General features: G+C 37.2%; 1 protein-coding gene across 3 annotated transcripts in view; it reads right to left on the reverse strand.

Moving 5' to 3' along the window:
• The window catches only part of LOC111334641 (run domain Beclin-1-interacting and cysteine-rich domain-containing protein), a 38,171-nt gene that overhangs the window by 12,989 nt on the left and 9,043 nt on the right, over positions 1 to 16,139 (reverse strand). For all 3 annotated transcript variants that reach the window (XR_015989126.1, XR_015989127.1, XM_022940438.2), the window contains exons 6-11: positions 15,291 to 15,341; positions 4,945 to 5,137; positions 3,582 to 3,976; positions 3,159 to 3,232; positions 1,679 to 1,743; positions 819 to 936 (exon numbers count right to left, since the gene is read on the reverse strand). Coding sequence is in view for 1 of the 3 variants with exons in the window: in XM_022940438.2 (XP_022796173.2) it covers positions 819 to 936; positions 1,679 to 1,743; positions 3,159 to 3,232; positions 3,582 to 3,976; positions 4,945 to 5,137; positions 15,291 to 15,341 (896 nt within the window). In the remaining 2 variants the exon portion in view is untranslated. The remainder of the gene's footprint in view (positions 1 to 818; positions 937 to 1,678; positions 1,744 to 3,158; positions 3,233 to 3,581; positions 3,977 to 4,944; positions 5,138 to 15,290; positions 15,342 to 16,139) is intronic.

The raw sequence follows: 16,139 nt of genomic DNA on the forward strand, positions 1-16,139 counted from the left end.
AGGCTACATCACATACAAGTCATATATACCACATCAAATGGGAACATAAAACAGGCACACAATTATCAGAACAAGGGTGAGAGAAAGTACAGCTGAACCTACCAGTGTAACACTCATTGTGTAATCAGTATGAAAAAAAACACCCCTAAGTCTTATTTCCTTGAAGATTTGCTTTAGGAAAAAAGGAGTCTCCCTGCTTAAAGGGTCCCCTGTACCTTTTATGTGGAGTGTGATTGGGCAACTTTTTTCTTGAAAATCATGATTTGAATTTTTCTTTATTTGAGAATCCTGTTTATAGATAAGATCTTTTAAAGTCCATGTGAACTAGGTTTTTCAATTCAAATGTGACTCATGAAAGAAGATCTGAATTAAACATGATTTGAGAACCATTTTGTTTCGTGTGATGCATTCTGGCTTTCTACAGTTTTGAAAGTGTATGTAATGTTCTTGAACAGTTGTGGTTAGGATTTTGATAGAACATGGACTTCATATGGATTGACAAAGGTTATAAAACAGACCCCAAACGGTACTTGAATAAATAAGAAAAGACATTACAACATCTTTTGTCACTGAAGACTGATCAAGACTAGAAAAAGTGAAGATGTTCATTCATGACCTTGGTTTTTTAATTTTCTGTGGAACGAGATGGTCTCAAACTTTGTAAACATGAAAGAATTTTGGACATTTTTCGTGATCCGTGAAAAGGCCAAATATTTTTATGTGACGGAGTTTTATAAAGGGGTATGGGAGACCCTATGCTTGTAAGAACAAGACAACACAAAAAAGTACATAAATTCTATTTCACTTGAAAAGGATACTTGGTGAAGTCCCATTTTCTTAAAACTCTTGCAGGGATCACTTCCAATACATTATTATGACAAGTACTGCAAAAATATTTTCCCAAGTAGTTGCAGTACCGAAATCGCTTCATGTAATCTGAAGGGAAAACACTGCTCATTTAAAATACAGAATTCAATAGGCCCAAAATACTGATAAGTAACACGATCTCTACAAACAAATACTGATAAGTAACAAGATCTCTACAAACAAAGACTTTGTGTTCACTGCAGGGACCTGAGGTATAATTATGCTACTTCCTTTTATTAGAAAAACAAATTGTTTCTGTCTCAAAATTGTTTTCCAATGGAGACCGTATGTTCTTCAGCAAAGTCAAGGACCGAAGTACATTGCAAAACCCCAACAGAAAAAAACAGAAAAATGTTATACCAAACGTAGGAAACCGGTATCTGAAAACAGCCTTGGGACAAGCACTGGTGATTTAACAAATTAAATTTAATAGGGGGATCTGTAGTATTTTGAAAGTTTCTCTGTGACCACCCTGAAATTTCACCGGGAGAAATTAAAGAGGAGGCTGTAAAAATAAAAATACATGTATAAACAGCAAAATAAGAGTTGGACTTCTTCTGATAATTTTCTTCATCTTCATGATTCTTATTGAGAACAGTCCTGTCCATTGTATCTGGTCACATGAGGTTGGGTGTCCAACTCTACTCAACAATGAGAACAATAATGTCAAGTTACAGCCAACTGAAGTTTGCCAACTATGGAACAAGATTCTGGTGAGGGCCTTGAAGAAACAAATGGAGAGATCTGAGATATGAGGATAAGATTTTTTCTGTACAAGTTGAAAAGGACTTGAGGCTTTTTAACAACTTGCCTGGAGAGACTGCCATACCACAACCTGCACATCTGAAGTTTTGTTGTCTCATACTTTCTTTTCTCCTAATTTGGGAAAAAATTGGTTGTACATCTATCAATCATAATAATCAGCACTTACCACCCAACCAATCAATACATTTTTGTGTAATTAATATATACTTTTTGTAAAACAGCACGAAGCACTGATCCATTAAGCTTTAAGACCATAAATCCACAGTACAAGTGTAATTAAGAATTTCTCTTTCTTTGGTCCAAAGAGCCCCTTTCTTTAACTATTTTCAGATTTGACTTAAAGAGTGTTGAGTTCTTTTGACTTCCTTCAAAATTGACAAAAGCAGAAAATTTGCCTATGAAGCATGCTGCAGCAACCATTGAAGTTGGAATTTGGTTCCTTTTTTAACAACCTTATCAACAAGCAAAATTCTGTATTTGCATATTCTTTCTTTCATTTAACAATTGGTTTATGCTTTCGCATGCACTATCAAGTTATGGAGCACGTGGGAAGTTTGGAGAGCGCAAAAGAAGCATAAGAGTTGCAAAAGAAGCATAAGAGTTGCCCGAGGCGATAGTCGAGGGCAACTCTAGCTTCTTGAGTGCTCTCCAAACTTCCCACGTGCTCCACAACTTGATAGTGCACGGCTGAAAGCATGAACCAATTGTTTTAGAACATAGCCGGTGGAATTGTGCATCAAATCTGACGCAAAAAACAGACAACAATATCAGTTGAAATGAATTGTGACGGCGCTGATGCCGAGTCTCCTTTTCCGTTGTTTTTCTCTTTTTCTGCCTCATTTAAGAACTCTAGCACAAGAGAAAAGGTCGAAACATTGTCTTCATTTTTGGACTAGTAGGCAGAGTTTCTGTTTGTATCCATTATTGTTGTGAAACATATTATTTTTCCCCAAGCTAACAATGGCCGCTCACGCGAAAAAAAAAAAATTTCTGGCGAAGCGATTTGCTTATGCTATATGAGCGTGCACTATTGGGATTTTGAGCGCGCTTACGTATATTGAATTTGATTGCGCGGTTCTGCTAGCCATGTTCTAAAGAACATTTAGCCTTCAATCTATGGAATTTGTTCTTTCCTGACCTTGGCATATGATTCTGAAACCATATGAAGGAGCTTAAGTAACAAGATGAATCTTGGCAAACTTTGAATTTGCCAAACACAAACTGGAGTATTTTTCAATGAAATAACTAAAACTCCATAAAAAGTAGCCATAGCTAGTACCCTCTTTTAAACACCACAAAATATTACTGGTTCCTCAAGGATACTATTCCATCACGAAACTTTACTGAAAAGTTTTTTTTTGCACATATCTCACCTAGTTTTTGACATTGTCATAAGGCATGAAGCACAAAACTTGGCTGGGACAAACCCTATATCAAATAAGCCTAAATGTCTTGCTCATCTCACACTTATAATGTCATTAAACTTAGAGTAGCAGTAAACACTGTGTGATATGTATAAAACAAACCTGGGGGGTTTGTGAGTATGAAAAATAATCTGTGCCCGTGGAGGGGCCCATTCTGAGTTTCCCCGAATGCGGCTCTGAAATAAAAAGATGCATTATTTTGTAAAAATCAATTTACATTCATTTGATATTATCATTAAAAGATTGGGACGCATTCTGTAGATAGAATTAGATTCTGTAAATAGAAATAGATCTTAATAACAAAGAAGTGTTACACGTCACTCTGTAATATTTGAATAAAATAGGTAGGCATTGCATTCGTGTGGGTATTGCTTTTAATTATGCTGGGTACATGTTGGTCATGTCATGTTTATTCATTATTATTCCATTTCAAGGGTCATCCCTCCATCTTTTCTCAGCCTCCATGACTTTAATCAACCCTTTGTCTTACAATGACAACTTAGTTATGGATTATTTAGTACTCACTGGCAATGAGTTTTGTCTGGACATTAGTTTATTCTCCACTGCCTCAACATGGAGCACATCATCTGGTGCCACAGCCACAGTATCTGGTAAAGGAAGCAAGGACTGAGGAGCATCTTGAAATGATACTAACCATTGCAGCTCCCATGCCGCTGGGTGTTTTTGGTTTGCAAACTTCTGCAGCAAGCTTTTGGCTACTGCCTCAGCAGACAACAGGGTATACTGTGGCCTGGACTTTGAATTATGTATAGAGTCTGATATAGTGTCTGTGACAGAGCTAGGATAAGAGAGTGTGGCACTGGATGTACAAAATTCATTATTATCCTGTAATTGTTCATCTGTTGGACTTAGTTCTTCCCACTCAGTACTGAGCTCATCTTCACTGTCAAGTACAGACCCTAAACGAGACAAAAAAGAATAATTGGTAGTCAAAGTAACAATCCGGTAATTGTGACACGTTTTCATAAAGTCACTAAAATCTTTTTATGGAACAATTTTTCAAAATGGGTACTATTCATGAGCATACCTCTAACACACAACCTTTTACAAAAGGAAAGTGCTTCAAAGGTTTGAACTCAGATGGCTTAAAATTTTCACTTCAAATATATTTTTGCTGCCTAAAAGCCAAACATATTCATTCAAAAGAATTCCATCCAACCCAGAAAAGTTTCTTAATTCATCTGAAAAAATCTCTCAATAGGAAAACCAAACACCAAAAAGTACAAAGAAATGGAACCCCTTTCTCTCCTTGCTTGATCAAATCTTCTTTATATCATTTGAACACTAATAGATCATGGTACTGCTCTGATAAGAAGCAATCGTTCAATATCACATTAGCTTTCTAATTTGTTGGATGTTATCTTCCCCTCACAAACAAAATCAGTCGCCTACTCACTGGTTATTTTTTTCCTATTGTTAATTATTAATAATTATAAGTTCTGAAAAACATTAGCTGAAACACTGTTCAAGTTCACTTTGCCAATGTTTCACTTTAAAATTCTGGAGAAGATCCAACCTTATTCTTGAGATCCTCTTACAGAAGTCAAGTTCTGCTAACTTTTTCATTCTTGATAAATAAAAGAAAAAGCCATTGCAAATTGAAAATATGCATGTAAATGTGCTGCCATGTGACAAACAAGATTCAACTGATACTGCAGTACTTAAGATGCGTATGTGACCATTAGTCTGGTTATTACTACAGCATTGCTCCTTCATTGGCTTTAATTCAATTGTTTTTATTCAACAACATTTTATCAAATTTGTGGGATTCACTGAATCATGTCCCAATAAGAAAAAGAGTATTAACTCGTAATTACATTCAATCTTTGGGTATTTCTGGATTTTTATCTCTCTTAAGATGACTCACTTGAGGAGTTTGTCTGCAGGCTGGGTTCAGAGGCTGTAGATTGGGTGGTTTCATCACTAAAAGCAGCCTGTTCTTGCAAATGTTTTCTTCGCCTTTTCTCCCACCTCTTCCTCTCAAGTTCTTTCTTCAAGTAAAGAATTTCTTCATCCTCCTCCTCTTCCTCCTCTGATGTATTGACAGTATCGCACTTCATCTGTATCAAATTCAGTTGAAGGACTGAGTAGTCATTCAATAAAATTTTTATTTTGCAATATACAAGAGATACCACATAACATCAATTCAATAACTGAAGTCTAGAAAATTCTACAACACCCTGATTAAGAAAGCATAATCAAGCCAATGTTGTCCCAATACCAAAGGTAAAACCTGCTGAGGATATCATTAAACATCTTCACCCTATCTCCCTGACTCCGGCGCTGTCTAAAATTGCAGAAGATTTCGTGGTTGGTCTTCATATTGGCCCTGCTGTGATGGAGGTTATTGACCCCGACCGATACGGAGGAATTCCTAAATCGTTCACCCTTCATGCCCTAATATATATCCATGGTGCACAACTGGTCTAATGCCACTGACGGTAGTGGAGCTGCCGTGCGAGTTGTCCTATTTGATTATAGGAAGGTGTTCGGCTTTATTGACCATACCCTACTCATTCATAAGGTCTTCAGTCAATCTATTCCTAGGAGTGTCGCCTGCTGGGTTGCTGACCTTCTTACAGATCGCCAGCAACGTGTCAAGCTGTCCAGGAAATGTTTCTTGGAATGGGCCCTATCCCAGCTAGACCATGCCCAAAATAGGATTCTTTTTTTCTTGTTTTTCGCTTAGTACGGATGATTAACGTACTATTAAAATTAAGCCGATTTGATCAGACTTGTTTAAGTTCTGCTGTTCTTGCCCATTATAAACCGAAAAATTCTATCTTTCTTTTATTTATCTACATCTATGCAAAGGAATTATAAATTTAGGAAAAAATTGGTTGAAAAAGAGGATAAAACAAATAGGTCTTACGGCTGAGTAATAAACCTTCCAAAGCCGTGATGAGTTGTCCGTACCGAGTACTAATGTATTAACGTACTAAGCAAATTCAGAACAAGCCGTGATGAGTTGTCCGTACCAAGTACTAAGGTACTAACATACTAAGCAAATTCAGAACAAGCCGTGATGAGTTTTCCGTACCAATTACTAAGGTACTAACATACTAAGCAAATTCAGAACAAGCCGTGATGAGTTTTCCGTACCGAGTACTAAGGTACTAAGGTACTAACGTACTAAGCAAATTCAGAACAAGCCGTGATGAGTTTTCCGTACCGAGTACTAAGGTACTAACGTACTAAGCAAATTCAGAACAAGCCGTGATGAGTTGTCCGTATTGAGTACTAAGGTACTAACGTACTAAGCAAATTCAGAACAAGCCGTGATGAGTTGTCCGTACTGAGTACTAAGGTACTAACGTACTAACGTACTAACGTACTAGGCAAATTCAGAACAAGCCATGATGAGTTGTCGTACCGAGTACTAAGGTACTAACGTACTAAGCAAATTCAGAACAAGCCGTGATGAGTTGTCCTACCGAGTACTAAGGTACTAACGTACTAAGCAAATTCAGAACAAGCCGTGATGAGTTGTCATACCGAGTACTAAGGTACTAACGTACTAAGTAAATTCAGAACAAGCCGTGATGAGTTGTCGTACCGAGTACTATGGTACTAACGTACTAAGCAAATTCAGAACAAGCCGTGATGAGTTGTCGTGCCGAATACTAAGGTACTAAGGTACTAACGTACTAAGCAAATTCAGAACAAGCCGTGATGGGTTGTCGTTGTTCAATTTAGACCATTTGTTTCATTTGCTTGCAAGGACCACAATGGAAACTACTGGTTCACCAGTAATTGTGTAATCCTATAAAAAGACTTTTTTTTTTTTTCATGCTTGCTCGAGAGGTTTAGTTAGTACGCTAGTACGTAGGTATTCATGCTTGCTCGAGAGGTTTACAAAGTACGCTAGTACGTAGGTATTCATGCTTGCTTGAGAGGTTTAGTTAGTACGCTAGTACGCTAGTACGAAGTTATTCATGCTTGCTCGAGAGGTTTAGTTAGTACGCTAGTACGCTAGTGCATAGTTATTCATGCTTGCTCGAGAGGTTTACTTAGTACGCTAGTACGTAGGTATTCCTGCTCGCTCCAAAGCTGTAGTTAGTACGCTAGTACGTAGGTATTCCTGCTCGTTCGAGGGTTGTAGTTAGTACGCTAGTACGTAGGTATTCTTGCTTGCTCGCTCGAGAGCTGTAGTTAGCATGCTAGTACGTAGCCTAGGTATTCATGCTTGCTCGCGAGAGGTTTAGTACTGTTAGTACTGTACTACTGATGAAAGCTGTTAGTACGGTAGTACTGATGAATAAGCAAAAATCTACAGAAAAGCAGTCCTATAATGGGCAGCATATGATCCCAGCTGGCGTCCTGCAGGGCACTAAACTGGCCCTTGGTTATTTATCCTAATGATAAATGACCTGAGGGTCCGTGGATTCCATTCCTGGAAATATGTGGGTGACACTACTGTAGCCGAGATTGTGCCGCGAGGAGAGTCGACCAATATCCAAAGTACTGTTCACATTGTTGAAACCTGGTCATGCGATCAACGAATGACCCTAAATGCCAATAAGTGTAAAGTTATGAACATCGACTTTAAGAAGAACAAGCATGCTTTCGAGCCTGTAACCATTAACGGGAAGGATCTCTCTGTTGTTAGCTCTGCCAAGATCTTAGGTGTGACTCTCTAATGATCTTACGTGGAATGATCATATGTCTGAGGCTATCAAGAAAGCCAATAAGAGATTATATTTCCTGGTTCTCCTTAGGAGAGTGGGAGTGGACCCTCATGACATAATCAACTTTTACTGCACTGCTATTAGACCTGTCCTGGAATATTGTTCGCCTGTTTTTCACCATGCATTGCCCAAGTATTTAAGTAATGATATTGAAAGAGTACAGAAAAGGGCATTAAGTATCATCTTACCAGATTGTTCTTCCAGTCTTATGATTGAGTAACTATAATTTAGACACTTTGCAGTCTCAGTATGAGGACCAGTGTTCTAAACTGTTTGATGCAATCTCTAATGACCACAAACTATCTCAGTTATTTCCTACCAATCATGTAAACCATTATAACCTAAGGAGAATTAGAAAGTACGACCTCTCTGGCGTACACAACAAGCGTTTTCAGCGGTCCTTCATCCCGAACACGTGCCGTCTAGCAAACAACACTGTGTGAATATTCGATTGACCATAGTTAACAGAGGGGACCCCTCTATTAACTATGGATTGACCAAGCCTGCCTTGTATTACTCGATCTTAGTGAGATTTTATCTTTTTATAGTTTCTGATACAATTGTAATTTTTTATTATATTCCTATATGTATTATACTCCTGTATGTATCTATCATAACATAGTATATCATTGTAAACTATTATGCAATTCAATATAATTTCAATATATCAACAAAGTTGAAATGGTAAATTGGCCACCGTTACGATTACAAAAGCTGACGTTTCAAGCGTTAGCCCTTCGTCAGAGCAAATAGAGGAATTGTGGGTTGTGTGTGCTTTTAAAGGCAGAAAATGGAGCTATGTGATTGGTGGGAACATGGCAACGAGAAAAACACGAATAAATTAGTGGAACGTTGATACCTGTGTCATTTAGACTGCCAGTTTGAAAGATGAGCTTTTGTTCAAGAGTTTTACAGCTTTCCGTGCTACCTAAGTGTAAGGAAAGACCGCAGATTGCCATATGTTGCTTAGAATGATTAGGTAAATTAAAATGTCTAGCAACTGGTTTCGATGTGTCCTTGTCATTCCTCTCCATGTCCCGCAGGTATTCTCGGAATCGGTCACCAAGTCTTCTGCCTGTTTCAACGACGTAAATCTTTTTGCAATAAGTGCAAGTTATGCAATATATTACACTGGTGGAGTTGCACGTGAAGTGATCGGTGATCTTAATGGATCGTTTGGTTCTCGATAACTATTTTCTCAGTGTTGTGAATGAAAGGGCACGTTTTGCATCGCGCACGAGTGCATTTAAAAGTGCCTGGTTGGTCATTAGTCTGAAAAGAACTTCTGACCAAAAAATTGCCCATGTTTTTGTCGCGTTTGAATGAAATGAGTGGAGGCTGCAAAAAGATACTGCTTGTCTCTAGATCGTTTTGAAGTAATTTAAAGTTTTTAAGAATGATGGATTTAACTGAGTGTTTGTGAGGGTGAAACATGAGAGGGAATGGAATGCGGTTGGAATCTTCCTTTTGTGACGTTTGTAGTACTGAATGTTGATCAATAAGTTGGGCATGGTGATAACCCACTTGAACGACAGATCAGAGTAACCACGTTTATCGAAAAACTGGCACATTGACTCCGGTTTGTGGTGGAAATCAGAGTCATCACTACATAAACAACGAAGTCTTAGAAACTGAGAAAAAGGAATGGAATTCTTAACGTGAGATGGATGCGAAGACGAATACAACAAGTAATTATGCGAGTCTATAGGTTTGTAATACACACTAGTGCATAAACCGTTGCCTTCAATTGAAACTTTTACTTGACTACTGACTTTGACTAATAATAATAATAATAATAATAATAATTTACATTTCTAAAGCGCTAAAATTATAAAATATTCTAAAGCGCTTTACAACATTATTAACTACAAATATTAAAATGATAAACGACAAAATATCAAAACAAACTGTAAGCCAGCTTGAATAGATGTGTCTTAAGCTTTGATTTAAAAATCGTTACACTTGGACTGTTTCGAATTTCAAGCGGCAGTTCGTTCCACAAAAAAGGTCCAGAACGGGCAAAGGCACGATCACCAAAGGTCTTAAAGTTAGTTCTTGGGACTACTGCGAGGATCGTGCATCATACGAAACTTTGATGTCTAAAAAGGATAAAGAATTGTCCGAAATTTCCCCGGTATATTTCAGAGCCGGGTGAAAAGAATTGACTGCGGTTATGAGTTGAGTCAGCTCCTCTCTGGTAGAGGAGGTGGCAACGATACAGTCGTCGATGTAGAGACCATAGAGTTCAGGTTTGGAGCCATTATATTGGTTGAAAAATTGGTGTTCGACGAAACCTACAAAAAGATTGGCATAGCAAGGTCCCATTTTGGTACCCATGGCTACACCATTGGTTTGTTTGAAAAAGTTGTCCCCAGATGAAAAACAATTGAGTGTGAGCACTAACTAGTTCAGCTAAGCGTAGTAGTGTTTCAGAATTAGGTTCCTTAACAGTACGTTCGTCAAAAAAATGTTTAAGGGCCAGAAGGCCTTCGCCATTAGGAATGACAGTGTAAAGAGACGTAATATCCATGGTGAAAAGAAGTTTGTTTTGGCCAAGGAAATTAAAGTCGCGAAAAAATGAATTTGAAGAGCGTGTTGACTGTCTTTAATATATGATGGTAAAGTTTTGACGATGGGAGCCATAATTTTGTCTAGATAGCTGGAGATAAGTTTAGTAGGGCAACTGCAAGCCGAGACAATGGGCCGACCCGGGTTGTTAGGTTTGTGAATTTTAGGTAAAAAGTAAATACGAGAAGTTCTAGGAGTGGTTATGATGAGATTTTTTGCTGTGGCCGGCAATTTTTGTTTAGTTATGAGTTGGTTGATCGTATTCTTGACGGTGTTTTGATTCGTAGCAGTGAGGTCTTTGTCAACCTTGGCTCTGAAATATACCTGGGAAATTTCTGACAATTCTTTATCCTTTTTAGACATCAAAGTTTCAATTGAAGGCAACGGTTTATGCACCAGTTTCCTCGCGCGGGGAACAGGTCACTCTTGCGTGACGTGCGTGAGAGAAATGTGCGAAAGAAGCGCGAGATCAAAAGATGAAAATTCAAAATAAAGATGGCGGCGTGTGGAATTTTTTCTACTTTTGTGAGAAGTTTACCTAAGAGCTTGTATTTGATGTGTTGAGCGGCCACTGTGAATGCAGGAAATAGAAACTAAGATAACGAAGATGATTCTCGGAGAAGTAAAGGTTGCTTCACTTCACATTTAAAAGAAATATGCGACCGATTTGAAGTCTTGCGACGACGAAGAAAGAAGAACTCAAGTGAACTCTACCCGAAGTGGAAGAAGACTTTGAAACTTCAAGGAAAATAATATGATATAGCCAGAAGTCATGTGTAGGATTTTTAAGATGAGCTCGGTAGGCTGTCTTTGACGGCTGTTTAATGATTTTCTTAGCAGTAAACGTCTGTAAACATCAGATCGTAGGTGCTCGCGTGAGCACACGCAATTGTCAGCGGTAGCTAAAACAGATCATGAGCAAATGTCGATCTTATAGAATCCAGATTTTGAAATGCGTGAGAACGCTCGTGGAAATTGCTAAACTCACGAAAGCTATTGCATGAAAACAAGTCCAGTGACCCCTTCTTTTTATTGTTCCAATATGATAATAATGTCGAAAGGAATCATCAGAAAAAAAACTAGAAAATTCTACGGAAGGAAATTTGTGATGTGTGAAAATTGCCCTTTTGGTAGATTTTCTGAAATTCCGCTCCGTAGAATTTTTTAAAAATCTTTGTGCATTTTCCTTTTCAAGTGCCAAAAGCAATTACTGAAGAAAATCAGGGGGTCAACGGGTTAGTTTTCGAATTATTTAAGCCACAAGCTAAAAAATGCATCTGAATAAGCCTATGAAATCATTGCCATGGAAACTGCTAGTGACGAAATGACACCTATTTTTGGATAACCAATGATTATGTAATTCAACCCCGTAAAAGTGTTCAACTGGCCTTGCTCAGTCTTTCTGTTGTATTCTTTCAAAGTTACAAACCATCAAAAAGATGAAAACTGGTACGAGCCACCTTAAGATCACTGATCACTTCACATGCACCTCCGCTAATGTAATCTATTGCATAACTTGCACTTATTGCAAAAAGATTTACATCGTTGAAACAGGCAGAAGACTAGGTGACTGATTCCGAGAATACCTTCGCGACGTGGAGAGGAATGAATGACAAGGGCACATCGAAACCAGCCGCTAGACATTTTAATTCACCTAGTCATTCTAAGCAACATGGCAATCTGCGGTCTTTCCTTACCCTTAGGTAGCACCGAAAGCCGTAAACTCTTGAACAAAAGCTCACCTTTCAAACAGGCAGTCTAAATCCCACAGGTATCAACAAACGCTTTTCATTCCACTAATTTATTCATGTTTTTCTCGTTGCCATGTTCCCACCAATCACGTAGCTCCATTTTCTGCCTTTAAAAGCACACACAACCCATAATTCCTCTATTCGCTCTGACGAAGGGCTAACGCTCGAGACGCCAGCTTTTATAATCGTAACGGTGGCCAATTTACCATTTCAACTCTTGATATATTGAAATTATTTCGTTACCCCCCCCCCCCGACGCAGCCCCAAACAGTTGCTTTAGAAACTATCAGCCTTAATTATGCAATTCAGCCCCTTAGTTACAATGTAACATTTGTTTTTCAACTATTAAACTGAACTAAACTAAACTCATGCTGAAGAAGACAGTATACTCTCCAAGCCATACACACGAATGATTCTAATTTCGACCAATCAAACATGTACCTACAAAAATGTAGTGTCTACTGAGTTTTAAGAATCCAGTGTGGAACACCAAGCATGACAAAAGTGTTCAAAAATAAAATACAAGTCTCAGCGCCTCTGGTTAGCTCAATTGGTTAGAGCGCTGGATTGTTGTGCGGGAGGTTGAAGTTGATGGTTCGAGCCCCAGCTGGACCAACACTCAAGGTCTCAAAATAACTGAGGAGAATGTGCTACCTTTCTATAATTTATCAAGAATGGATAGACATTGTAATCTTCTCGGATAAGGACGAATAAACCATAGGTCCCATCTCCTGTATCTATTAATTAGTTAAGCTGGTTAGGCAGAGGACGTTAAAGAACCCACTCACGAGATTACTGTGATGTGGTCTGGCCTGTTTACTGGGAACTGGGGGGGAGGGGGCATCATCAAATAAGTTTTCTTCGATTGCTTGTAAACTGCTGATGCAGTCCGGCCAAAGTCCCCTGAAAAGTGTTGTGATGCACATTTGGTCATATCCACATGTTAATTTGCGCAATATAAATATTAAATTATTAAAAAAATATTAGATTATTATAAGTCGTGTCATTAGATATGTGCTGTACTTTTTGATACAAAGGGGCCACAATCATTCTTAATATAATTTTAAGCCTTCATGTAGTCTTCTTACTCTGTGCGTGAGATGTCAGTACTGAATAGAGAAAACAATCCATTAAACCACCAGAGAAGGACTTATACTATTTTGCAAAATGAAACAAAACCGGATGAGATCCAATGAAACTTAATGGATAATGCCAATATATTTTCTAAAAACGTAAAGATAACTTTCACAGATGGTAACGATGTTGCCATTTTCATGTCACACTATATATCTTTGGTTGGAACATACTAAGGTTTTGGCCTGCTCTTATTAGTGGGTTGAATTAAAAACTACTAAAAACTTTGTATAAGCCGAGGAGGCCAAAATCCTTGACAATATACTAATTTGTAACCTTCAAATGTATTTTTGTGACATGAAAGAGGTCACTTTGTTACCACAAGGTGAAAATAGCTCATTTAACAAAATAGTAACTCTTCTTAAATTACTACTTTGGAAACTGAATTAAAACCCTTATTATTAATCAACTATTACTCCAAAATCCTTGTAAAAAGTTATCTTTACCTTATTATAAAATATATCATTATTATCCCTGTAGTTTCGTTAGATCATGCCTGATTTACTTTTGTTTCATTTCGCTTTGCAAAATAGTATACTAGAAAAGTAGTCAAATGGCCATGCAGTCACAAAAATAACCCTTCACTTTTCCCTAAAAAAAAGTTTGCCAGTTCCTCATGTAAGCTTAAAATAATACAAGGCATGCACATGTAGAAATCTGTAAAATTCTGTAATTTGGTCCAAAATCTTGCCCAAAGTTATTTCTCACTTACCAAATTAAATCTGTCTTAAAATATAACTGTTGCTCTATTGTTACATTTATTGACACTGCCCTGCTATGTCTGGTTTAAATATGTTGACTGTATTATTCCCCCCACACATGTGCTGTGTAAGCAATCAAACCAGACTTTCTATATAAATGTCAAGTATTTAGAAAATAAAAGTTGCATGTTGCTATTTTAGAGATACTGACAACTCGTGCAGAGAGCAAGAATTGAGAAGACTACGAGGCTTAAAATTGTATTTAAGAAGGATCGTCACCTGGACACTTTGTTAAAAACAAAATACATGAGGGAATGGGCAAAGAGTATACCCCGATTGGAAAAAGATGATAGGGGAAAAGCGATTGCATGACACTCAGTAAGTCTGCAATTTGCACCAAGTCTGCAGTTGGCAATCTACATTTTGTACCTATAGTCTGCATTTTGCACTCGTTCTGCAGTCTGCAGTCTGCATTTTGTATAAACTGGTTATTTCAACATGGCGTCATTTCTATGTGCATAAATATGGAATTCCACACACATTGGCCTCATTCCGAAGATTTTCCAGAAAAGTGGCCAAATTGCTAATTTGAACCTATATATTTCAGGTTGTATTTTCAAGTGACATAAGTATGTGGCATGCCTGCTATCTGATTGCAAACCTATATTTCCTCACTAGAAACCATTATTAATATATTCTATTTTCAATCCATGTATTATAGAGTACAGCACATAGTTAATGATACAACCTATATTTTATTTTTGAACACTTTTGTCATGCTTGGCTTTCCACAATCCAGAAAACAAGCTAACTGTTTGAAAATTGTATTCAAATGGGTTACAGTGTTACTTTGGATGCCTAAAAAAAAACCCACCAACAACAACTTTATCTTAGCTATACATATCCAAAACTACCACATACAGTTCAATAAATAATTTTTGGAAAAAGGACAGGAAGATTTCACAGGCTAGCAGCCAGGTTACAAAGCAATACACAAAAATTAATGGGTACTGAGTTGAATATTCTGAAGAATCTAAAGAGCTTACCCTTTGGAGTTTAAAAACATGCTTAGTTGAAAAAAATTAGATGCACCTGTAGAATTAATAGTGGCAATAAAAACTTGTTTCTAGAGTATTCAGCTCCTTTAAAATCTGACAATTTATGGAAGGTTTTGCCAACTTTTGTTCAATGAATGCATCTCAGAGACATTACAGAAGTACACTACACTGCTAAATGAAGTATAACTTTCCTAAACATGTGCAAATACTCATTTTTGTTTAATAATTTCTTCTGGCCCTGACTTTTATAAGAAACTAAAAAATTAATGTGAAATAGGGATTATAAACAAGTTGCACATAACTGACTTAATACCTGTTCAATTGCCGCAATCAGTGCTTCAGATATACTAAAATGGGCATTCTCCTGTAACAGAACGTATTCAAATGAAAACATGTCACAACTATAACCACAAAAGTGTAGTAGCAGAAATTTAATAATTTATTTAATTAGAAATATTTATTTCATTCATTACTTGGTAAATATCAAGATTTTTACACAACAGAGTTTGATTTTCAGTAAAATTTTGTTATATAAAATATGACCCCACATAAAATTTTTGAAGTTGCTGGAAAGCCTTGTGGGTATAAAGTGTTTGGTGGAAAAATTGACAGAAAACAAAAAAATTGTTTGTTTTTGAGAAAGCCATCATAAATTTTTGTTTTAGGTCAATTTGTTCTTTAGGTAAATTCGTTTCAAACTAGGTTAATTTGATCTCAACCTAGGTCAGTTGCTGATGTCTGTCTGTCTGTCTGTCTGTTTTTTTTTTTTTTTTTTTTTTTTTGGCTGTGTTGAGATGTCTGGAACCTGAGGTGAATAATTGTTTTAGTATAATTTCAGGTTCCAGACATCTCAACACAGCCAAAAAAAAGCAGACAGACATCAGCAACTGACCTAGGTTGAGATCAAATTAACTTAGTTTGAAACAAATTTACCTAAAGAACAATTTGACCTACAACATTTTCCTTCAGTTGATACCTCACATCCCTGTTAGACTTTGATGCATGGAACAACTGATGGTTGGCCTGTCACTATTTTTTGAGGCAGCTGTTACGTTAGAGATATCACTAGCAGTGTACTTCATGCTTAAATTTAAGGTTACAGTAATGGACATCTTTGAAAATCTAAACCTGTAGTTGTTTTCCAGTGCTATTGATCTTTCAG

The sequence above is a fragment of the Stylophora pistillata genome, chromosome 7 (assembly GCF_964205215.1).
Source record: "Stylophora pistillata chromosome 7, jaStyPist1.2, whole genome shotgun sequence".
Taxonomy (NCBI): domain Eukaryota; kingdom Metazoa; phylum Cnidaria; class Anthozoa; order Scleractinia; family Pocilloporidae; genus Stylophora; species Stylophora pistillata.